This window comes from Monodon monoceros, unplaced genomic scaffold (genome assembly GCF_005190385.1).
Source record: "Monodon monoceros isolate NGI ecotype Baffin Bay Population unplaced genomic scaffold, NGI_Narwhal_1 Super_Scaffold_5, whole genome shotgun sequence".
Classification (NCBI taxonomy): Eukaryota; Metazoa; Chordata; class Mammalia; order Artiodactyla; family Monodontidae; genus Monodon; species Monodon monoceros.
In genome coordinates, this window is record NW_021703782.1 from 108,438,051 (window position 1) to 108,460,908 (window position 22,858).

Genomic DNA, 22,858 nt, shown 5'->3' on the forward strand with positions numbered 1-22,858 from the left:
AACGTGGGTTGTAAACAGTAGCTACGTCGTGGGGTAGTGTGGATGCACAGAGGTCATGGGCAGCATCCAGCGCGGTGCCTGGTCCCAGGTAAGAATGTAGGAAACTTATAAATTATGCCCGAGTAAATTTAACACTTTCCAAAAGGAAACCCCGCCGGCTGATTCCTTCTGAGCCTCTCCACTGTGGAAGCAGGGGACCCGGGTAGGGCGTGGCCTGCAGCTCTCAGGGCCACACCCACCCCCTGGATTCCCTGCTCCTGGGGACCGGCGGTCCACAGACCTCCAGGGGCCTGACCGCGAAGGAGCCCGAGGGCCCGCAGGATGGAAGCTCTGGATCCTCGAGACCAGACGGCCCCTGCTTTCGTATCAAAGACCACAGGCTGAGAGCCCGGGCCCAGGACGCCCTCCGGCCGCAGGCGCAGGTGAGCCCGCGCTCCCTCTCCCCCCACAACCCGGGTAAGTCAGAGTCACCTGCACTGCGCTAATGCTGGGTGACGGACATGGGAAAACAGGAAAGAACCATAATTCCAGTTATTAAACCTGCAGTACCCTTCTGTCCAGGAGTATTAACTCCCATATGGACGAGGAGAGGAAGAAGGGGCGGGGCTGGGCAGCAGAGTTGCCTTCGTGCCGGTTAACGGTCCGGGTCACTCCCTTGACCTGGGGCCGTGTCCCGCTGCAGAGCAGGCTCGGCTGGGCCGCGCGGGCCGGAGGGTGGGGGGCACCGCCGGGGCAGGGGGTGGACCCTGCCCGCCTCCACCTGCGCGCGCGTCCGCGCCACACTGAGCGAAATGCCCATACGGTCCCACTGTGTCGTCTTAAAAAGACAGACGTGTGTCTAGTGTGCCCAGGAACCCTGGGTTGCCCAGCCGTGAATCACAGACTGCAGATGGTCCGCTGCACACCCTTCGAGTCCGGGTCTGGGCTCGCCCAGTGCGCAAGCGCGCCGCTCTCGCCCAGTGCGCACGCGCGCTTCACCCCCGGCGGGCCCCGCAGGCGCGGCGAATCGAGCGTCGAGCGGGCTAGTGGGCGGCGAAGAGTGCCGAGCGGCCTCGTCCCCGGCGGTCCGCGCCCCAGCCCGCGGCCCTCAGGCGTCCGAGGCGTGGCCCGGCGCGGGGAGCGGCTCTGAGGGGACTGGAAGAAACGCGAGTACGTTTGGGGCGCTTTGGACCAGAGCCCAGGCGGAAGCGGGAGAGTCAGTGCGGAACGCGCGTGCGCGGTCTGTGGGGAACGGTGGCGGGGGGCGGCAGGTCTTGCCTGGCCCGGGGGTGGGGCCGGGGCAGGTGTGCCGGGGGAAGGGGGCGTCCGAGGCGCAGGTGAAACCTTCGGGAAAGATAGCGGCCTGCGGGAGAGAAAGGGGAGTGCCGGGAAGAGGAGTGGGGGCCTTCCAGGGCAGACAGAGTCTCTGGAGAGAAGGGGGTGCTCAGGGCAGATGTAGCTGCAGGGAGAGAAGCGGGCCTCCAGGGTAGATGTAGCGTTGAGGATAGAAGGGGACCGCCGAAGGCCAGATGCAGCTTTGATGCGGGAAAGGCGGTACCCAAGGCAGATGCAGCCTTAAGAAAAGTGGAGCCTCGGGGGAGGAAACGGGGTTGCCCAGTGCAGATGCGCCCTCGGGGTGAGAAAGGGGGCACCCAGGGGACGGTGCTGGCCCGCGACGGGAGGGGAGGGGAGGATCTTGGCGCAGAGGTGGAGGCTCTGAGCCTCAGGGGGTGGAGGTCACCGCGCTGTAAGCTGGCCACACTGCCTAGGTGGGGAGGGGCCAGGAGGCCGTCTCATTGACCGGAAGTGCCCAGCAGGTGTTGGTGGAGTGAGTGAATATTGAGTCCTCAGATTCCCACCTCGGTTGACCGCTCGTGAAAGCAGGGTCTTGTCACAGCGTGTTTCGAGCCTTCAGGGGGCCACCTGTGTTCTGATGACAACTCTTCCCTGCTTTTCCAGGGCATCCTCCCCGGCCCGCTTTTCTACAAGATGTTGGGATTTTTGCAGCGCCCTGTGGTGGTGACAGCTGACATCAACTTGAATGTCGTGGCTCTGACCGCGGTGGGGTTGCTGAGCCGACTATGGCAGCTTGCCTATCCAAGGGCCGTGGTGTAAGCCAGGCAACTCCATTTTGGGTGCATCGGAAGGAACTGTAATTTGTTCAGTGCATTGGTGACAGGAAGTGCCTTTTTGAACAGCGTAAATGGGAGAGTAAAATTCCGGGCTTCCTGGTGATGGGTGTCTTTGGCAGTTAGAGGAGAGACCAGCTTGTCCCCAGGACAGCCCCTGCAGAGGCCACCTGTTTGGTCTTGCCCCGTAGGTCAGTAGTGGGTGCAGTAGCCTTGGGTGACCTTTGACAGTCTGGAGAGTGGAGGGCTGAAGATTGAGGAATTTGGAAGTGAGTCCTCACTGATACTAGCGTGTGTTCTTTGTTGTAATGGGAAATGATTGCTGTTATTATTAAAGGGCTGTTCATTATCTGATTAATACATGTGTTCCTTTTCACTTAACTTTTTATTATGGCAAATGTCAAACAGATACAAACATACAGAGACTGGTATATTCATCACCCAGCTTCAACAGTTACCAGCTCATAGCCAACCCCTTCCCTGCAGTGGGTTTTTTTGAAGCACATCATAAACACTGTGTTTCATTTGTAAACAATTCAGTATCTATCTCTAAAAGATCAGGATTCTTAAAAATCACGTGACCGCGGTGGCATCATCACACCTAACAAGTTGCCGGCAGTTCCTTAATGTCAGTGAAAGTCCCTGATTGAAAGAGGTTTGCTGCGGCTGGCGCCTGCATGCCTCCCTTTTACACCTGTTCTGTCGGGTCACCAGGTCTGATTCCGACTCTTAGCTGCAGGCACGCTGGTGGACAGGCAGACTAGCTTTGCGTTCAGGAGGCCTTTTGGAGACTGGCTCACAGTACACCCTAAACCCAAACGTAGGGAGAGAAATAGAACCTGTGTCAGGAAAGCCTCCTGAATGCCCAACTTTCGTGGGGCGTTTCCCTTCCTGTCCTTATGGATGTGTGATGCTGCACAGGTGTCTTCATAGTTGGGGCAAAAGTCTGACCTTTGCTGGTCACTCTCCAAAGTCCTTTGGAGACACAGGTGTGCATTTATCCTCATGCCTTTTGTGTACGGTTAAGGTTTCCAGTTGACTATAACATGGGTTTGCTTTGCAGTTTTGATGAAGTATATTATGGGCAGTACATCTCTTTTTACATGAAGCGGATCTTCTTTTTCGATGGCAGTGGACCACCGTTTGGCCACATGCTGCTGGCCTTGGGAGGTAGGATTCATTAGTAAGAGAGGTGGCCCTTTAACACTTACAGGTGAAATTTCTTCAGGGCAGAAGCGGTGTCTTCTTCTTTATTTTTGTTCCCTTATTGACTGCCGCAGTTTGGTGCTTCAGAAATATTTGGTGAACAGGATAGTTACTGATTAATCTTCTGTTTTAGGTTATTTAGGAGGATTTGATGGTAACTTTTTGTGGAACAGAATTGGAGCAGGTAAAATATTTTCGTTTCCCTTATTAACTTGCATATATTAGATTGGAGAGGTCGTAGCTTTCATAGGGATTAACAGCTATGGTTTATTCATCTGAATCCAAGGTATGATAAATGTTTGGGTACAAGTGAAAGATTTTCAAAAAGTCCGGTAAATTCCTTAGTGTTTAGTTACAGTAAGTATTTCATCCCTGGTTTTTGGTACGCATAGCATGCTCGCCGTATGTGGCATCTGATTGCCGTTATCTTTTGTACGTATAAGTGTTATGTGTTGCCACAATGTTTTTGGAAATAGATGGGGTAAACTTGTAAATAAGGATTAACTCATTTCAGAGTCCTCGGCATCACTCCCGTACTTCCTGAGAACTGGCCCTTGGCCACTCGGAGCTTCTTTCAAGGCCCCTGCCCGTGGCCTGCACACTCCATCCCTGATGGGGCCCCCAGCCTTGCGTTGTAGTCTGTGAGCCTGGTAGTCTGTGTGAAAAGACACTGCAGTGTAGGGAGGTGGTGTGTGCGCAGTGCTCTCAGCCCCGCTGTGGTTGCTCTTCCAGAATACAGCACCAACGTGCCCGTGTGGTCCCTGCGCCTGCTGCCGGCCCTTGCAGGGGCCCTGTCGGTGCCCATGGCCTACCAGATCGTGTGGGAGCTCGGCTTCTCTCACTGTGCTGCCGTGGGGGCCGCTCTTCTGATTCTGATCGGTAAGGCCTGGTGGGGCGCAGGGAAGATCCCAGCGCCAGCCCTTGTTTATGTCTGTGCGGCCCCGGAGGGCTCAGGGTTTAGTAGACGTGCCCCCTGCAGTGTCTGCTCGCAGGACGGAAGGACGCACATCCAGTGTGTCCAGATTGGACTCTGGGAGTCACCCCACTCCCAGGCCGGGGGATTGTGGAGCTGTGTGTGCAGACTGTGACGTCATGGAGGTGCAGCCGTGTGTAGCGGGGCTGCCCCAAACGATACTCCTACGCGCGCCCGCCATGAGCACCTCCCCCTGCAACCAAGTCTGTCCTTGAACAAGAAGCTACCCCGTACTCCCACCTCCCAGGCCTTGACCAGTGGAGATGGACTCAGGAATTTGTGGGTATTCCTCAGAAGGGATCTCTTGGCCCAGGTCTATGAACAAATGACATTAAGTCAGATGAAAATAAAAAGAATTCATGTCTGCTGAGTGACGACCCTAACTGGGCCCCTGTGCCCACAGAGTGTTAGAACGTCCAGGCGGCCTGCAGAATCTGTATTTCTTTTCTCAGAAGAGGAAAACGAAGGCTCGGGGAGGGCAGTGACTTCCCCAGAGTCCCCCAGGTCTCGGGAGGCTTGATTCACACCTCAGAAGTGGCCTTCGTGGCTCCGGGGCGTGTCCCCTTCCAGCCACCCCGAGCCCGAACTTGCCACCCTCACGCTCTGGGACGTTTGGCAAGGGCGCTTTCTTGTGGACATTTGCCCTCACTGCCCAGCACCTGACGCGCGTGCCGTTTCCCCGACAGAGAACGCTCTGATCACTCAGTCGAGGCTGATGCTTTTGGAATCAGCGTTGATATTTTTCAACCTGTTGGCCGTGCTGTCTTACCTGAAGTTCTCCAACTCCCAGAAACACGGGTACGGAAAATGGGACGTGCTCTTCTAGTTACTAAGAAAGAGGAGTCCGGGGGGGTTGGTCGACCTCAGCAGGTCTGATGCCTTTCCACGCACGGGAGCCGCCCCAGGCACCTCGACTGGCTCTTGGCTGACTTTACAAATAATCCTCATCTTTCTATAACTCAAACTAACTGGAAAGATGTTCTGGCCAAAAAGGAAAATTCTGTCAGGACTGGCTGCTCTCTGGGGAGACGAGGAGTCATTTCCTTGTACCCGGAGCTTGGTGCAGCCAGCTGACCCCGAGATCTCTGAGGAGGGCACCTTCTCTGGCCTTTGGGAGACATTCTGATCTCCCAGCTCGGCTTCTGTGCTTTGCTCCAGGCCCTTCTCTCCGAGCTGGTGGTTTTGGTTGGTACTGACGGGTGTGGCCTGCGCCTGTGCAGTCGGGTGAGTTTGCTTCACGGGGCTGGGGCAGCAGCCATGTCCCCCGTGCTTGTCTCGTCTTAACTTTCTCTCTGTTGTGTCCCTTCAGCATCAAATATGTGGGTGTGTTCACATACTTACTGGTGCTTGGGGTTGCCGCTGTCCACGCCTGGCACCTGATAGGAGACCAGACGCTGTCAAACGTAGGTGCTGACGTCCTGGGCAGGGCGGGGCTGGCCCTGGGGGGTCGGGGGGCAGGGAGCTCCTGATGACAGGCCTCGGAGGGGGACAGACCTGGGCCCGCCTTCCCCAAAGCAGGGGTGACGTCCCCTCCATCTCTGGCAGGTCCGTGTGCTCTGTCACCTGCTCGCCCGAGCGGTGGCCCTGTTGGTCATCCCCGTCCTCGTGTACCTGCTGTTCTTCTATGTCCACCTGCTGCTGCTCTGCCGCTCCGGGCCCCACGACCAAATCATGTCCAGTGCTTTCCAGGCCAGCTTGGAGGTAAAAGTGACACCCCAGCCATCCTAGAAAGAAGGCCACACTAGACTCAGAGTTTTCTTACGAAACACTGCAAGTGGGCCTTAGAGGAAAAACCAAAACGAGAAGTGAGGCATCGCTTCACTACTACACGAATTCTGAACGTGCTGAAGGTATAGGAGGGAACGAGGGGTCCGCTCTCTGCAGTGTGACCTGCTGGGCAGGTGCCAGGCTGCACAGGACAAACGCGACTCTGGCATTCACTCAAGTAACTTTGCAAAAATAATAAAATGCTCCAATTGTGGTGTCAGCAAGGTAGACTCTGAAGTCGGACAGACCTGCTCTTAAGGGCCGGCTCTGCTGACAGCCAGCTCTGTGTGTCTGGGGAAGTTTCTTCACTCACCCAAATCCCAGAGTTAGACGGACATAATTGCTCTTATCACGGGATGCCTGTAAGAAGTAAATACGGACTAATGGGGGGGATTCCCTGGTTGTCCAGTGGTTAGGACTCTGCGCTTTCACTGCTGGGGCCCGGGTTCAACCCGTAGCGGGAGAGCAGAGATCCTGCAAGCCACAAGGACGAGTGGGGAGGGGCTAGGTGAGCGCCTGGCCCAGGGCAGCCTCCGGTCGGTGGTCATACAGCGTAACATGTCAGGATTATATCGCATGCAGCCGTAGCTAATTGTGAGATACAGTGATAACTGCCCCCACCCGGAATACACCCCGGCTGTCTGGCGGAGGGGCTGGCGGAGGTGTCACGCTCTCGCTTTCTCTCTCCCTCTCACCGGCCACCCCTTTGCTCCTGTCTCAGGGGGGACTGGCGCGGATCACACAAGGCCAGCCCCTGGAGGTGGCCTACGGTTCCCAGGTCACTCTGAAGAACGCCTTTGGCCAACCCGTGCCCTGCTGGCTTCATTCCCACCAGAGCACCTACCCCGTGATGTAAGGAAAGTGACGTTTTTAATTCGAAGGTTATAACGTGTTTTGTTTTTTCACATTTTTGCTCTTACCAACTCTCACTTTCTGTGAGTAAGCTTGCGAGACAAAAAAGAAACTGAGCTCTCAGGTCCCGGTTATCGACGAGACTAGTTATTTCTGCGTGTAAAACCACTAGAGGGACTGGCACTGCCTGGGCTCACGTCTTCAGCCCCGCTGGGACGTGAGTGGATCTGGACAGCTCGCTGGGTGGTGTCTGTAGGGACCTTGGTGGGGGGTAGGGGGAGGCCGCGGGCCCCTTGGTGCCCCACCCGCAGATGTACCCTCTTCTCGCAGATACGAGAATGGCCGCGGCAGCTCCCACCAGCAGCAGGTGACCTGCTACCCCTTCAAGGATGTCAACAACTGGTGGATTGTAAAGGACCCCGGGAGGTGAGTACAGGTCCGGGGACACCTCGCCTTGGTCCCGGCCTCCTCTCTGTCCATGCTCCGTCCGCGAAGCCTTGGGACCGGCTCTGTGCCGGGCAGCCCGCGGTCCAGGACTTAGGGGCCCAGCATCTCCTCCGGGTGTTGCCAGGGGTGTCCCGACTCTCCCCACCCCGTGGTCCGCCCCCACTCCCCGCCGCCCTGCAGACGCCCGCCTTCCTGCCATCATCCCCACCTCCAGTCCCAGCCAGTCCTGTTGGTTCTGCCGTCAGGGTGTCCGTCTCCCCCATTGGTCTGTTTCCACGCCTACCTCCCTGATACCCACAGCCCCCCCAGGTGTCAGGTCAGGCTCCTGCTCAAACCCCTCCCTGAGCTCCGAGCTCCACGGCCCTTAGAACGGATCCAGTCCCCAACTGGTCTGCAGGGCCGCGCCCTCCGGCTCCAGCCCCACTCCCCTCGCAGCGCTCACCCTGCCCCTCATTTCTGCAGGGAGGCAGGCTCCTGCCACAGGCTCTGCACCGCTGTCCCCGCAGCCTGGAAGGGTCCCACCAGGGCCTCTTACTCAGCACCTGAAAGTCAGCTCCTCTGGGACGCTGCCTGGCCGCCTCCCAGGCTCCCCCACCTTCCCCGCTGTCAGCATCCCGTTGGCTTCCGCGTGTCCGCTGTCCGGCTGCCCACACGTTTGCTCCCTGGTTCCCACTCAGTGCAGTAACTTGAGGGTGGTGGCCACGTCCGTCTGGCTCCGCCAGATGCTCAGCTCCCAGCCGTGGGGCAGGGTCTGATAGGCCCTTGCCACTTTCACCGAGCGAACGTGGAGCCACAGTCTGTTAGAAGGATTTCGGGGCAGGTGCGGGCATTCGTAGCAGGTATGGCGCAGTTGCGGTCAGTGTGAAGGTGGCTACTAGTGGGGCCACGCCAGGAAGCTTGGAAAGTGACCTGAGGTCTCAGAAGAGAGTTAAATAAAACATACGCGCTGCGTTTTCACACGCGTTCACCTCATACAAGGAACACGGTGACAGGGCGGCTGTGCGATTCCACGTTGCGCGAGCGAGGACTGGGGCCCCTGCCGCCCGTGAGCGCAGCTACACTTTCTTCCAGGCACCAGCTGGTGGTGAACAACCCCCCGAGGCCCGTGCGGCACGGCGACATCGTGCAGCTGGTGCACGGGATGACCACCCGCCTCCTCAACACGTGAGTCCCCTCCTCTGTTCAGAGCAGAGCGTGACCGCTGCTGTGCGCCACTGCCTCTGGCCTGGCTCTGCCCTCGATGTCGGGGGGCAGGGGACCCCTAGTGGTGGTCGCAGGGTAGGGGGAGAGCCTTAGTGATCTGAGTGGGACAGCAGCCTCCCACCTGTCCTGCAGGGGGGGCCGGGGTGACGGGCCGGGGTGACGAGGAGAGTCCTGCCTGGAATGAAGTGTGGGCGTCCTTGCAGATTGGGGGCCCGCGGGAAGGAGAAGTGAGTTCAGGAAGGATCTCAGCTGGGAGATGGAGTCAGGAACCCTCCCTGGCTTGACCTCTGGGCAGCCTCGGCATATTGACGGGCCCGGGCCGCCTCTGCTCTCCTTCCACCCGGCCTCTCGGGCCATCTCGTGGGTCTCAGTGACCCCACACTCGCGCCCCAGCCCCGGCCTCCCCGCTGGATGCCTGGGCTCTCTGCCTCCCCTTCTGCTTCCCGGGGAAGGAGCCGGCTGCTCAGTCCTGATCCTCTTCTCCCACCCCTGTAGTCGCTGTGTCGGGAAATCCACGAAGGTTGCTTCCTTCTCTCTGCAGGCCCAGCCCCGCCCAGGCCCCGTTCCCTTTGTCCTGCGATGCTGGGACAAAGTTGCTGGCCCCCTGGGGCCTTCAGTTGCTCTGTCTGCCTGGAATGTTCTTCAACTCAGATCCCCCCACACACACCCCACCCCGTGGCCCACTCGCTCACTTCATTCAGGTGTCAGCTGAGATGTCCCCGCAGCAAAAGCGTTGCTGTGTGCTGTGCCTGCCCTGGTTGGGTGTCATTCGTAGCACTCACAGGGCCTGCGCTCATGACTGACTTCCTGCTCGCTTCAGGGTCCCCAGCTCCTCTGCGGGACCTCGCGTAGAGTCTGGTGAAGCGCGGTTTCCGAGTGCGTGGGCGAGGGGAGCCGGGGTTTCTGGGCGTGTTGTCCTCCAATAGTAGTCATGGCGCCCCAGCCATTTCCGAGAACTGACCTCAGGCTGCTGCCGGCTGGCCGGGTGAGCTCCCGGGCTCAGCCCGTCCTCTGAAAGGGGGATGACAGGCCCCACGGTTTGGATGGATGTCTGCCAGATTCCCCCAGAGATGTCACGATTGCAGAATCTCTGCCCTCGCCCAGCTCCTACGTGCTGCATCCTTGGAGTGGCAACCGTGGTGCTTGAAGGCTGAGCTGCTTTGTTTCCTGAAAAGCATTTTTTTTCCCGTAAAAGCACAGTGAGCGCCTTTCAGAGGAGCTCGGGAAGCCCCTCGGCAGCGCTGTTTGGTTTTCCAGGCACGACGTCGCGGCCCCCCTGAGCCCTCACTCCCAGGAGGTGTCCTGCTACATCGACTACAATGTCTCCATGCCCGCCCAGAACCTCTGGAGGCTGGTGAGTCTAACCCCAGCGACCGTGCGCGCTGGCAGCAGCCTGTTCCAAGCCGCCCCTTAGGACAACTGACTGCCTGTTCTACGGAAAGGGGGAACTGGGTAGTTTTTTTCTATCAGAGGAAGGAGCTTATGGTACGATGGACGGGTGGGCACTCCGTATGGGGCTCACGTGGCACTGCTGGCAGAAGGTCCCTCCCACTGTTTGGCCTCCAAACCAGTGCCTCTTTTGTCAACCCTCACCAGGGATTAAGAAGGGTTTCCCTGGGGACAGGCAGGGCCATCTGGGGGTTGATTCCTGGCACTGCCCTCCTAGGCCCTGGGCCTGTGGTCAGGCAGTGCCCTGGGCAAAGTGGCAGGAGGAAGGTTCTGTCACTGGGCCATCGGACCGTCTGAAGTCAGGGACACTCATGAGAAGCGCAGCGGCGGTGCAGTGGCTGCACTGGGCTAACCTCCGGGGGAGCCGGGCTCCCCCTCAGCCCCCATGGGCTGCACGCCTGTAGCACCGGCCCCCCGCCGGGTTCTCGGTGGTGTGAGGCCAGGCGCTGCTGGCCCTCTGCGAAACCAGGGGCCGGGGAGGCCGCCTCTGTCTCTTTGCTGGCACTCTGTGCCGCACGCGGGTGTCTGTGCAGCTGCCTCTGTCCCCTCCCGCAGTGCCCCTCTGATGTGAGTCGTTGCACCAGCCCCTCACCACCAGGATTCTCCTGGAGGCCCCGCCCACTCCCCTTGCTGCGAAGGCCCATTGCCGATCCTTTCCTGCTCCTCAGCCCCTCTGGTGGCACTTCGAGCCCCACACGCCCCTGTTTCCAGGAACTGAAGCTCTGGGAACAGGCAGAGAGGACGGCTGACCGGAGGGTGAGGCCCGGCCTGGCCTCCTCGTCCTGTCCTCACTTAGCCCCTCGGGTTCTTTCTTGTCATTAGCTACATGACTTCCCAGGGTCATCGCCAGGCTCCAGTAAGTTAAATATGGCAGCGCCAAGCTCTTCAGATGTTAGTTTTCTATTACCCAGCGTCAGGAGTGCCCCGTAAGGGCATCTTTTCAGGGACAGTCTCTGACCTTCCTTTGTGCCATCTTTGTGCACCATCAGGCGTTGCAGAAGCTCAAGGGTGAGCATCCGTCTTTAAGTCCCCACTGAAAAGGCTGCCCTGTGCAGTCTCTGGAGGAGGGCAGTGTCCCCTTGCCCCTGACCACCCCCCTCCAGCACCTTGCACAAGCGTCAGCAATAAAGTTGATGGCACCGTCTGGGATCAGCCGTCAGCTCCCCTTGGGGGACTGTCCCCTCGTATCAGACCATGTCAGTCTCACTGTGGTGACTGGTCTTCGGTTTTACACTTAAAGAAATTTGAAAAAGAGTGAAATAACGGACCAGACCTGCTTTTACAGGACATCGTGAACAGAGAGTCGGACACGGACGTCTGGAAGACCATCCTGTCAGAGGTCCGGTTTGTGCACGTGAACACCTCAGCCATCCTCAAGGTCAGTTGATGCCGCCTCCCACGGTCCTGCCAGGTGGGACAGAATGACGTGTTGCGGGAGTGGTGAGGGCCCTCTGTGACTGCTCAGAACCAAACCCTACTGTGACGCTCCCCAGAGGAGAGCCGGCCGCCCTTGTCAGCTGCTGGCCAAGTGACCGGGGTGGGGTGCCCCGGGGCCAGGCTGAGCCGGGCCCTCCCTCGCACCCTCTCCACTTCTCTTTGCCAGCTGAGCGGGGCGCCCCTCCCGGACTGGGGCTTTCGGCAGCTGGAGGTGGTCGGGGAGCAGCTGTCCCGGGGCTACCACGGGAGCACCGTGTGGAGCGTGGAGGAACACCGCTACGGCAGGAGTGAGCCCCGGCCGCGTGGGAGGGGCCGCGTGCGCTCCGTGCTCCGCTGCAGACCCTCGCCCTCCCCCTGTAGCTGGAGCGGTGATAGGACGCGGGGTGGGGGCGGGTGTCCCTGGAAGGCAGGGCGAGCCGAGCTTTCTGACTCGAAGGATGCTGAGCGGGTGGGTGGGCCGTGTGCTGTGGGGAAGCCGCGTGGAGTGGCGCGCTCTGACTGGGTCCTGGCGGGTTGTTTGAAAAGCAGCTGCAGCTGCCACTGGGAGCTCCCTCACCTGGTTGTGCTTGTATCTTGTGGGTTCCGGTGTGTCTGCCAGGCCAGGAGCAGAAGGAGAGGGAACTGGAGCTCCACTCCCCTACGCAGACGGACGTCAGCAGAAACCTCAGCTTCATGGCCAGATTCTCGGAGCTGCAGGTGACAGGCGGGCGGGGGGGTGGGCGACCTTGCCCACTGGGTGCTGGCTCCTCGCCAGGGAAGGCACTGCAGTCTGTAGAACTCCCGCCTGCCCAGTGTCAGCCTTTAAACTGGGACCTGACTCGGCAGGGAGGGAGCATTTCCCTCTGTCCACTCTAAGTACATGCCTGGCACTGTCGGTCCCCTGCCTCCTGGCTGTCCTGCCTTGTGGCTTTGCCGGCAGGAACAGTCAGGAGCCAAGGAGACTGTGCAGCAGAGTGACACTGCACGCAGGTCCGGGCAGGACGGGCCACGGTCAACACGGTGCAGCCCCAGAGAAAGCACCCTTAGTGCCCAGTCCCATCCCTTAAACAGACGGGGCGACTGGAGCCCGGGGGTAGGCGCCTCCTGGGCTCGTCAGCCCGTCGCGCTGCCTCTGCGGCATGATCTAGAGGAACTTGAGGTCGGACGCCCACGTGAGAGGGACAGCGGTTTACCTTGCCCCCTGGCAGACCCCTGAGCGATGAAGGCGGCTGGCTGTCCGTGTGACTCCCAGCGGCCTCTGCTTTCCGCAGTGGCGGTTGCTGACAGTGAGAAGCGACGATTCCGAACACAAATACAGCTCCACGCCGCTGGACTGGGTCATGCTAGACACCAGCATCGCCTACTGGCTGCACCCCAGGACCAGTGTGAGCAGAGCGTCTGTGCGGCAGAGCTGTCTTGCGCCTGAGAGTTCTGTGATGTTGAGAGCAGCTGTTGCATCCGACCAAGTCCCAGCCTTCCTGCGCTTCCCTAACAAAAGCCTGGGACTTGTTTTTAGTGCTTTGGCAGCTCGAGGCCAGAGCTCCCCTGAGGTGCCAAGGAGTCGGGTCCTAGCTTGTCCACAGGCCAAGGGAAACCAGGCTTGGTGGCTGTGGTGGGAGCGCATGGCTCCCCTTCTCTGGCAGACGTGGTTTTCAAAACAGCCCTGCTTGATTTCCCGCGTGGCACATGGCGTCTGGGCCAGTCAGTGCTCTGTTTCCCTGTACATCGCCTCTCTTCACCTGGGAGAGCAAACGCAGCGCGTAGCGGGTGCCCAGTAATTACCCGCTGGGGGGGGGGGGGTATGTGCTCAAGATGCTCACCCTTTTCCTCCCCCCCGGAAGTGGGGGGCCACGGCTCGCTGAGAAGCGGGGTCTGAGATGAGCGGGTCCTTAGCGCCCTGCAGCTCTGCATCAGCCCCCTGGGAGCAGCTCTGTCGTCAGAACAGAATCCCGTCTACTCCCGGTTCTCAGTTTCAGCTTACGGAGCTGAGAACCTTCGCACGTCCGTCCCAGCAGCAAGGGCGGAGGGTGTGGTGGGTGCCCGTGTCTGCTCTGGGCTGTGGCGTCTTGGCTGAGGTGACAGGGTCTCTCTGTGCGCCCGCAGGCACAGATCCACCTGCTCGGAAACATCGTGATCTGGGCCTCGGCCAGCCTCGCCACCCTGGTGTATGCCCTGCTCTTCATCTGGTACCTGTTCAGACGCCGAAGAAGAGTCTGCGACCTCCCTGAGGGTCCGTGCAGCTGCCCACACGTGTCTCACGCCCCCTCCTTCTGGTTCTGACGGGAGCTCCTTGTGCTTCGGGTGTCAGCCCGGCCGCACCAGCAAGCAGGGCCTTGAGGCCACCTCTTTGTTTCTGCCTCGAGGGAACTTCTGTCTCTTCCCCAGAGACAGAATGTTGCAGTCCAGTCCCCGCATCGCCTTCAAGGCTTCTCCGGGGACGTGCAGGTGTCGGGCAGGAATTGCCTGACACCCTGGAAGTGGCTGATGGGACAGAGGCGCCAGCGGGCACTTAGTCAAGGGTGGTGGTTTGCAAGGACAGAGACCCCATTCAGACCATCCTGAAACAGGAAAGGAGCAAACACCCAGGGCAGGGCCGGGCCCCGAAGGCCGTCAGGGGCAGGGAGGCGCCTTCTCTGGGCTCAGCTCCGAGCTGGTCATTCTCTCCACCGACTCCCGGCTCTCCTGGGCGGGTGCACGGGTCCAGCCCCTCCACTGCTCCCTGAGTAGTGAGACCCAGCTCGGAATCTCCGGGTGAGCCAAGGCCAGCGGGCAGTCGGGAATAAGCTGGGCCTGGCCCCCAGGAAGCTGGCTTTCTCAGGAAGGGGACGGTAGTACCAGCAGGAAGTTACAGGAGGTTCTTAGGACACAGTCTGTCATTCCTCCAGAAATGTGGGAAGGCCGGGAGGGGACACAGAGAAATCAGCTGGAGCTCGCGTGTACCTTGTGCTGGACCGCTGGGAGCTTCCCAGCTGGACCGTCGGCAGCGCCAGCTCGAGATGACCTTTTCCCTCAGATTGCTGGCTGCGCTGGGCGCTGGCCGGTGCTCTGTGCGCCGGGGGCTGGGCCGTGAACTACGTGCCCTTCTTCATGATGGAGAAGACGCTGTTCCTCTACCACTACCTGCCCGCACTCACCTTCCAGATCCTGCTGCTTCCTGTGGTCTTGGAGCACATCAGCGACCACCTGTGCAGGTATGGGGCCTTGGCAGCCACGCCCCCCTGGGGGTATGGGTCCAGGGGCGTCTTGAATGGCGATTCCAGTGTGATGCAGATGGGGTTAGGATCACAAGCAAGGCTCTGCAGGGGTTCAGAGGATGAAGCTAACGAAGGCTGCCGGGAGAGGAAGGTGGCTGATGTGCACGGGAGATGGGGAAGGCCCTTTGGGCCTGGAGAGCGCCAGGAGCAAAGAGAAGGAGAGGGAAACATGGGGCGTGACCCGGAGCAGCCGGTGGTTCGTGGCCGGACTGCGTGGTGCATGGCAGAGATAAACCAGGAAGCTTTGTAAACCGGAGCGAGTTCGGGAGGCCAGGGCAGAGGGGGAGCCCTCCCTCTTTGGTCCCCAGGAGCCTTGTAGTACGTCAGGAGGGCTGCACTGTGCTCACGGGGGGTTCGGGGGCAATACCCCAGCATCCAACCTTAGATGGAGCAGAAGCTGTGGAATTCTGGAAGCAGAGCGAGTGAGGAGGGTGGGGCTTAGCACATCGGGCAGGACGTGGTGAGGGCTGATGGTCAGGCAGGGGGTGGCCGGAGGGAGGAAAGGCCGGGGTAGGTGACCACATGGGCGACAGATGCCCAGAGGACATCGTGGTGGGGAGGGGCCGGCCTCCCCACGCCCGTGCTCTGCCCTGGGCCGGCAGGTCCCAGCTCCAGAGGAGCCTCTTCGGCGCGCTGGTCGTGGCATGGTTTGCCTCTGCCTGTCATGTGTCCAACACGCTGCGCCCGCTAACCTACGGGGACAGGTCACTCTCACCCAGCGAACTCAAGGCCCTTCGCTGGAAAGACAGCTGGGATATCCTGATCCGGAAATACTAGTAGGATGCGGACATAGTGACAGACGGCAGGGCCGGGTCAGGACAAAGTAGAACCGTCTTTTATGAGCATGTTTACTTCTGACAACGCAGAGTGGCTCTGAGCTTGGTAGAGACTCAGGCTCGGCAGGGATTCTGTTCTGGTTTCGCTGTTGAAACAGTCCTCTGACGAGCACCTCGTTTTGAGCAAAGTCTGTTTTCCCCCGGACCATAAAGATCAACGCTCTCCACCCACGTCTGCTGACTCCTAGGAGCCCCATGAACTAGCTGAGTGTGGAGCGGCCGGCGTGGGGCTCCTGTCGGCCTAGATGGAGGCAGGGAGGGGCCGGCTCGGGGCGAACCAGACGAGGCCCCGGTCTTGCTGTCAGAGGCTGGTGGTGGGCTTTGGCTGACTGGCCCGCTGACCTGCTGACCCCGTGAGGCCGCGGGGAGCCACCCTCACGGCTCAGGGGCACACGAGCTATTGCAGCGCCGGCCTGAGGAGGTTGTGCAAGGCTGGCCGTTCCTCCTCGCCATCGCTGACTCTTCAACCGCTGCCCGGAGAGCCTGCCGAGAGGTGTGTGAGCGACTAGCCTCTTAACCGCCAGGGTTTGTGTCACCCGTACATTTCCTCGTCCTGAATTTGCCTTTTCTTAATGTAATTAAAAAGGGACAAAGTGGCATTCATATTTGGTATTATTTATTGGATCTCTCTCCGAAAGGGCACAGTAAGTTTGACAAAACTTTCACAGTCATCAGAAACCAGCCACCGTGCTCAGCTGAGCTCAACTGATGTCTCTGTGTAACCACAGTTAGAACTCGACAGCTGGTGGCTTTTACAGAAACAGCCACGTGGGAGGGAGGACAAACGAGGACAAGACCATGACTGCTTGTGAGGCGCGGACGCTGCGTGAGCACAGGAGACCGGCCACCTTTGGGCCGCGGCATCTGCTCACGCCTCTCTGGTCCACACACGCCTTGACTGGAGGTGACGTGCCCTTGACCTGGCCGAGGGCGACACCAGGAAAGACCTGTCCAGACAGCAGCCTGGGCTCAGGGGCCCTGAGTAGGCCTGCGTGAGGACGCTGTGCCCGCCAGAAGGCAGACCCCCAAGCAGGCGGACTCGGGCTGGGCAAGCGGGGGCCCCGCCTGTGCTTGGTGCTGGTTAAGGGAAAGCTTGCTCCCCAGGGCTCCCTCCTGGCTCTGCCTTCCGAGCACAGGCCGGAAGGAAGGAAGCCTGTCTACGGCCCCTCGTGTACCAGGTCAGTGTGTACCAGGAGCACAACCCTGCTGGTGGGTCATGATATTGGGTTACTAGGTCACAGCGAGCATGGTGTCAGGAGACGGACTAAAACAGAAAACATGTGGTTGTATAACACATAAAAAGGAAGAGAGTTACCTCTTCACACTTTTCAGTTACACGTGTGTGAACCAGATCATACTAGTCTCTCTTGCTGTGGGTTCACCGTCAAAATCACAGCGTCCGGGCTATTTCTTCAACGTTCCCCAAATATGTGACTCGCTCATCACACGTTCTGTGGCGTTTCTCAGTAACTAAAGAGACCTTTAAGCCTCTGTGATGTGAGGAAGCGGGTGGAAAGGTCAGGGCTGCCTGTAGACATCCTGTCAGACCCAGTCTGAATAACTCGTCCAGGTTTCCTGAATTAGCGAGTGACGCCTGGACTCCAGCACCACCCCGGCCAGGGTTGTGTGTTTAGGGGCAGGGGGGCATCTCTGGACCCGCGGGAGCTGAGCACCCCACTCCTCAGTGGGGCCTGCTGCTGGACTCCAGGTGCGACCGTTTGCCAGAGGTCGGCACTGCAGGGTGGTCTCCCGGCTCAGGAAACGTCCTCTTGTAGCTGCGCCCGTTGGACCCTCCGCGATGCCACTTGCAGATGTCGCCGTTGAGGATGTCTTGGATGTGCTGCACGATAAGGTTGATGGCCACTGCAGCAGAGACAGACAGAGCTGGGTCAGCTGCCCCCACTCTCCATCGCGACACACCAGGAGGGATGCCCGCCCAGCGCCAACCTGGCGTTACTGGTGAAGCACACAGTTTTCCTCCCTGAAGCATCTGTGTGGCGCTGAGTCTCAGCAGACAGACAAGTGCACGCTGGGGCCTGAGCACAATAAAACCTACCTGGCTCGGTCGGCGAGGGTTTCTGTTAACTAACTCTGGTTAAGATACCTTCTGCTAATGAGTGACTCCCTGTCAGTTTTCCATATATATTTTTTTTTCCCACCAGCTTCCCGGAGATATAATTGACATAATGCATTGTGTCAGTTTAACGTGTACAATGTGTTAACTGTTTTTCCAGGTACATTTGAAACCTGTGCCACAGATGTACACAGACAGGCCTCACGCGCTGGGGGTGTCTCAGTAACCACGACAGGATGGGTAGTGCCTGCTTCATGGTCCTGGGAGGAGTGGGGGCAGCCGGCAGGCCTGGTCCTTACCCATATTGTCAACCCCTCGAGGGATTATCACATCAGCGTACTTCTTCGTCTGCAAGGCAAGGAAAGGAAAGTCTCGTAAGGATCTGTCCCCCAGATGGTTTCAGCTTGCTTGGGGCTAGATGCGGGGAAGCAAGCCCGGGCCCATCATGGCAGATGTGGGGGCAGGGATTCAGGGTATCTGTCAACCAGGTGAGAGACGGTGACCCCAGAAGTGAGGGAAGGTGAGCTGAGACAAGCTCTAACAGCACTTGTCTCCCAGCGTCTCTGAGATGCTTGTCTCTCATGAGCACCGCTATAGGAGCCAGTTCTCTGTGCTGACCACCTGGTTCTCTGGGCCGAGTGAAGCGGGGCACCCTCCCACTACACACAGGGTTCTTGACCCTGTGACAGCAGGGCTGCGCTGCACGCGAGGACCTGCTCCCCTTCCTTCCCCGCCCCTCATCTGCTCCCACGCCGAGGAACTCACTCCCTGTTGGGCACCCTGTGGCACCACCGAGGAGGGGCCCCAACCAGATGCTGCTGAGGGCGCCGAATCTGAAGCAGCGGAGGGAGGCAAGGGAGGAAACGGCCTGGGCCCAGAGACAGACCTGCAGACCGCTGAGTGTCGCCAGCATGTGGACGTGGGCCAAGGAGGCCTGTCACACAGACTAGCCACGGGGGTGGGCAGGACCAAGTCCTGGGGCAGCTGTGTCTGCAGGCGATGGAGACCCACGGGAGACGTGAGCGCGAGAGGGCCAGGGCTGCCTCCCATGGGGCTGTGGACAGTGGGCTGCGGGGGGCAGGAGGGGTGGAGCCCAGCAAAGAGCTGAGACAGGTCTTCCCTTCGGGGACGCGGGGTACACGGCTAGCTCGTCAACTCGCTGTGTGGCTACAGGTAAAGGGGAGGGAGAGACGGAGGGTCCGGCCCAGAGTGGTCCTGATTCCACCCAGGGGCACCCAGTCACATCTGGAGTCTGGAGTTTTACCGTAAACGACCTACTTTGCCAAATGTCTTTCTGTAAATAAGAGAGACTGCAAAACAGTCAATTTACTTTTCTGATCACTTTCCAGAAACTTTAGAGAACATGAATGTAAAATAAAAAATGTTTTCTTGAAATAGCAGAAACAGAACTCCTTCGTCCTGTTTATCTAAAGCAGGAATCCTGGTTCTAATTCCTTTGTGCCTCATTTTTCCCTTTAAGAAGCAAAATATTGTTCAATTCCCTTTTAAATCCTTATGCAAGTCCTACCTAGTGACAGTGAAGACTGAGATGGAGGAAGACAGATGGCCACAAGCAGTGAATTCCTCCTCTATAGGCCGGCCAGCCTTCCAGTGCCAGCCAAAGGCAGCCCAGAGAAACACACGGCACGGATGAAGTTTCTGAGCACCTACTGTGTGCCAGACACCACTTTGGCAGCCAACAAAAATCCCTGCCCCTGTGGAGGCCACCGTTCTAAGGGGGGGGGGGAGGAAATGCACAGTGTGGGTCAGGGGAGAAGCAGCGCCCTGGAGAAACGCAGACAGGCCAGGAGGGAGGTGGTGCCGGTGCCAGGGGTGAAGCCTGTGGGGAGGGGCCGGCCGGCGAGGAGGAGGCAGTGGGGAAGGGGTGATGGGGAGAACAGAGGACGCATTCACAGCTGAGAACGGCTCCTCGGGAACGTGGGTACAAGAAGCTAACTTCTCCATTTATACAGCAGACCACGTCCATCCGTGGCTTGGCTCTCACAGAACGGGGCACCGGGGGTCCTTCTGAAAAGGGAGAAAGGAGGTCCCCAAGCAAGCGGAAGGCGGTACCGGCAGGCAGAACTCCTCGAAGGCCGGCTTGACGAAGGTAGTGTACTGCATCAGGATCTGCTCCAGCTCCCGGCCACGGCGCACGTCCCGGAGAACTGTGGCGACAGGAGCAGGGTGGGGCCTTCAGACCCCCGGGACCCGTGGCCGGGCCGGCCAGGGGCAGAGAGGCCCGCGTCCGCCTTACCTCTTCGCGACAGCCTGACATCAGGGTCAGTGTCCACAAAGAGTCGCAGGTGGAACATGTCCCGGATCTCCTGGCTGTAGAAGACCAGGATGCCCTCGAACAGGACCACATCTGCGGGGAAGACCACCGTGGTCTCCGCCAACCTGCAGGGTGAGACCAGGAAGGGGCCCTGCCGTCAGCTTCAGTCCGCGGCTGTGGACTCCGTGCTGGGGACAGATCGTGGTGGCGGGGGGGTGTCCTCACCAGCCCCCAGCGCACAGCCCTCTCCTCCCAGGAACCACCTGCTCACCTTGAGTGGGTCACAAAATCATAGATTGGGACCTCGACCGTTTTGCCCTCCACAATGTTTTTCAGAGTCCTGTGCATCAAATCGTTATCAAAAGCACCTGCAGGGATGGAACAAAAGGCAAGACAAGCCTGTGTCCTGGTGCTGGGGACCGCAGGGGACTCGCTCTGCCTTGGGGTCAGCACAGCTGGGTGCTGCTGCTACCAGTGACCCTAAGGAACAGCTGGACTGGGAGCTGCCCCCTACAGTTTACATTTGCAGGGCCCTCTGCAAACCACAGAGTGGACCTGTCCTCGCTGCCCTTGGGCAGTGCCACCACCCAGGGATCAGCCAGCCCTGGGAGGGAGGTGGGCTAGGCGTCTGCTTCTTTCTATTTCTGGGAAATAACACAGACTGACGCTTCTCAGACCTTCTTCCCATGTGCCCCCTGGAAAGGAATGAACATGGGAGCCAGCCACTGGGTGGAATCTTCTAGTAGCAGCAGGGAGGGGCAGCCTGGCTGTTCCTCCTCATCCACCCCATCTCCACCTGTTCCCCCGGCCCCCGAGCTGACCAGGAAACAGAGCTTCAAGGCCTCCGGTTCTTGTTTACCCACTGCTTCCACTGCTGGCCTCTCGAGGACTCTGCCCCAGGGCAGGGGGCGGAATGAAAGGCCACAGTGGACGCGGTCTGTGCAGAGGACCCTTAACGTGGGAAGACGCATGGCGTTCTCCGTGACCATAGTCGTGGCAGAGAAGTGGTTCTGAAGGCCCTTCTGAGGCGCAGACTCCCTGACTGGCTCCAGGGGAGCCTGGAGCTCCGGCAGGGCCACCCAGGGCCCAGGGAGCGCGGGAAAGACGCTCCACCGCGGGTTATCTGCGTGATTTCACGGAACCGCTTAGGTCTCCTGCTGTCCACGTCCAACCCTGGACCCAGTCTCCGTGGTCTGCCCTCCTTCCCCACTCCCTCCCCACCCTCAGGGTCTCTACCTGGATGGTCGAAATTGTACTGTCCCTTCAAGGCCTTGGCCTTCTGTTCCGTGGTCAGGACCTTATAGAACCTGTCTTGACTCAGGATGACCAACTTCCGCTGCCGGTGGTCTACTTCATTCTGTCCCAGCAGCTCCATGATCTTCTCGCACACAGTTGACTGGGAACACACAAACAGGATCCCCGCCTGGAGACGCTCACCCTGACCCACGAGCTCCAACGGGCCGGCCAGTGACAGCTCAGCCAGTGACGGGTGGGGCTGCGCTTGGCGGGAAGGCCTCGGGGCACTGGCAGGGGCAGCGCGGACCTGGAGGCCACGAGAGGCCAGGCCCGCGGGAGGCTTGCGGGGGGGCCCCCGAGGTCCAGCGCCCCGCTCCCCGCCTGCACCCCGGCCTAAGCTTGGCCAGCCGTGGCCGCAGCCCACGCCCGGGAGGGGGCACCTCGGCAGCCAGGGGCTGGGGTCTGTCTCTGGACGGAGGCCGTTGTCCCAGGGGGCCAGCGTGACACTCAGGCCCCGCCGCGCCGCCCAGCCCCTTACCTTGCCGCTCGCGGTACCGCCGCTCACCCCGATCAAGAAGGGCCGCTGGTGAGGACGGTCGGCCTCGTGCGCGGCGCCCTCGCAGTCGCCGCCTCCAGCCGAAGCCATCTCCAGCGCCGCTCGCCCGCATCGGCTTCCCAGCTCACGCAGCCTCCCCCAAACCTGCCGGCCCGCCCCGGCGCAAAGGTCGGAGACGCCACCCCGGAGCCCCACTTCCGGGAGGCGAGCGGCGCGGTGGGAGCGGGGGTGCAGGCGCGCGCGGGGCACCGCGAGAGTTGTAGTCCCTGGCGTCTGTGGGCGCCGCGCATGCGTGGGCTGGGCCGGTGCTCCGGGAGGCTGCGGAGGCAGCTGGACCGGCTGCGGCGATGCCCGGTTTTTTTTCTGCTGCAAAGGACAGAAGCAACTCAATATCGCAACTGGCTGCAGGAGTCTCCAGACGCTGGGCGGCCTCCGGGAAGGTTCCCTCCAGACACACCTCCTCTGACTGGGGCTGTCGGAATGATCCCCCGGGACTGCAGGACCGGGGTGGGGACGTGGGCCAGCGCCCGCACCGGCAAGTCAGACTCCTGAGCCCTGTGACCCGGGTCGGAAGCTGGAACGGGTTCAGCCTCCTCGCGTGCGGTCACCCCGAGAGCGCGCTGTCACCTATGCACCTGCCCCTTGTTCCCCGCCCCTGCCTCCACCTCCCGGGTCCCACGCCTCTTGCCTGGGCACAACCTTAGCGCTGCCTCGGCTCACCCCCACTCCAGCCCAGCCTCCACGCTGGCCACCCGAGTTTCCTGACACTGCCCTGATCGTGTCACCCACCCATTTCCCCGCTAGAGCCTCAGTGCTGCCTCCAGCACAAGTTCCTGGCCTCCTCAACCTTCCCAGGACGTGGTGGGCAGAAGTCATGGAATGACTTTTTAGACTCAGCATTAGACAGGGTGTGAGCCAAGAAGACAGAGGCCCTGTCTGCTGGATTCCACCTGTACCCCCAGTACCCGGCAGAGAGGAGGCAAACACCGACCTGTTCCAACTGCATGTTTCCCCAAGGCATCAGGTCTCTCTTTGCAGGTCTAGCTCCTAATGCATTGTGAGCACTCCATGAATATTTGATGACGTTGAAATATGATGCAGGAGAGACTAATGCGCAGACATCTGGCGAAGTCACTGTTTATGCAACTTCAGAGGCCTTAACCCACCTCAGGAAGGGTTACAGGATGGTTCTTCTGATGGGGGGGT

General features: G+C 59.9%; 2 protein-coding genes across 11 annotated transcripts; one reads left to right on the top strand and one right to left on the bottom strand.

The window, feature by feature from the left end:
* The first annotated feature begins 286 nt into the window (after positions 1–286).
* POMT1 (protein O-mannosyltransferase 1) lies at positions 287–17,664 on the top strand. 10 transcript variants are annotated; one of them, XM_029201730.1, is made up of 20 exons: positions 987–1,149; positions 1,939–2,090; positions 3,172–3,278; positions 3,448–3,498; positions 4,047–4,193; positions 4,974–5,085; positions 5,446–5,511; positions 5,597–5,690; positions 5,833–5,988; positions 6,776–6,906; positions 7,237–7,332; positions 8,425–8,517; positions 9,814–9,910; positions 11,291–11,383; positions 11,609–11,729; positions 12,041–12,138; positions 12,693–12,806; positions 13,525–13,651; positions 14,435–14,612; positions 15,278–17,664. In XM_029201730.1, the coding sequence occupies exons 2-20, from the start codon at positions 1,969–1,971 to the stop codon at positions 15,450–15,452; spliced, it is 2,178 nt and encodes a 725-aa protein (XP_029057563.1). In that variant the 5' UTR covers positions 987–1,149; positions 1,939–1,968; the 3' UTR covers positions 15,453–17,664. The 10 variants fall into 10 exon arrangements, with proteins under 10 accessions (XP_029057560.1, XP_029057567.1, XP_029057569.1 ...); XM_029201727.1 differs by lacking the exons at positions 987–1,149; positions 15,278–17,664 and adding an exon at positions 287–456 and having other exon boundaries at positions 14,435–15,255; XM_029201726.1 differs by lacking the exon at positions 15,278–17,664 and having other exon boundaries at positions 14,435–15,255.
* On the bottom strand, positions 17,122–21,888 carry UCK1 (uridine-cytidine kinase 1). Its single transcript, XM_029201737.1, has 8 exons — positions 21,635–21,888; positions 21,097–21,256; positions 20,132–20,228; positions 19,843–19,985; positions 19,659–19,753; positions 18,351–18,575; positions 17,885–17,933; positions 17,122–17,374 (listed from the first exon to the last, which is right to left on the bottom strand). Exons 1-8 carry the CDS (start codon positions 21,740–21,742, stop codon positions 17,193–17,195), a joined length of 1,059 nt encoding a protein of 352 aa, XP_029057570.1. The 5' UTR covers positions 21,743–21,888; the 3' UTR covers positions 17,122–17,192.
* Positions 21,889–22,858: the final 970 nt, after the last annotated feature.

Excerpts from the sequence above, each read along its gene's own strand:
- POMT1 (XM_029201727.1), top strand. The coding sequence starts at position 1,969 with ATGTTGGGATTTTTGCAGCGCCCTGTGGTGGTGACAGCTGACATCAAC. Across the intron at positions 8,518-9,813 it reads ACCACCCGCCTCCTCAACAC|GCACGACGTCGCGGCCCCCC; the intron begins GTGAGTCCCCTC and ends TTGGTTTTCCAG. Across the intron at positions 12,807-13,524 it reads GGCTGCACCCCAGGACCAGT|GCACAGATCCACCTGCTCGG; the intron begins GTGAGCAGAGCG and ends GTGCGCCCGCAG.
- UCK1 (XM_029201737.1), bottom strand. The coding sequence starts at position 21,742 with ATGGCTTCGGCTGGAGGCGGCGACTGCGAGGGCGCCGCGCACGAGGCC. Across the intron at positions 20,229-21,096 it reads GTACAATTTCGACCATCCAG|GTGCTTTTGATAACGATTTG; the intron begins GTAGAGACCCTG and ends CCATCCCTGCAG. Across the intron at positions 19,986-20,131 it reads GATTTTGTGACCCACTCAAG|GTTGGCGGAGACCACGGTGG; the intron begins GTGAGCAGGTGG and ends CTCACCCTGCAG.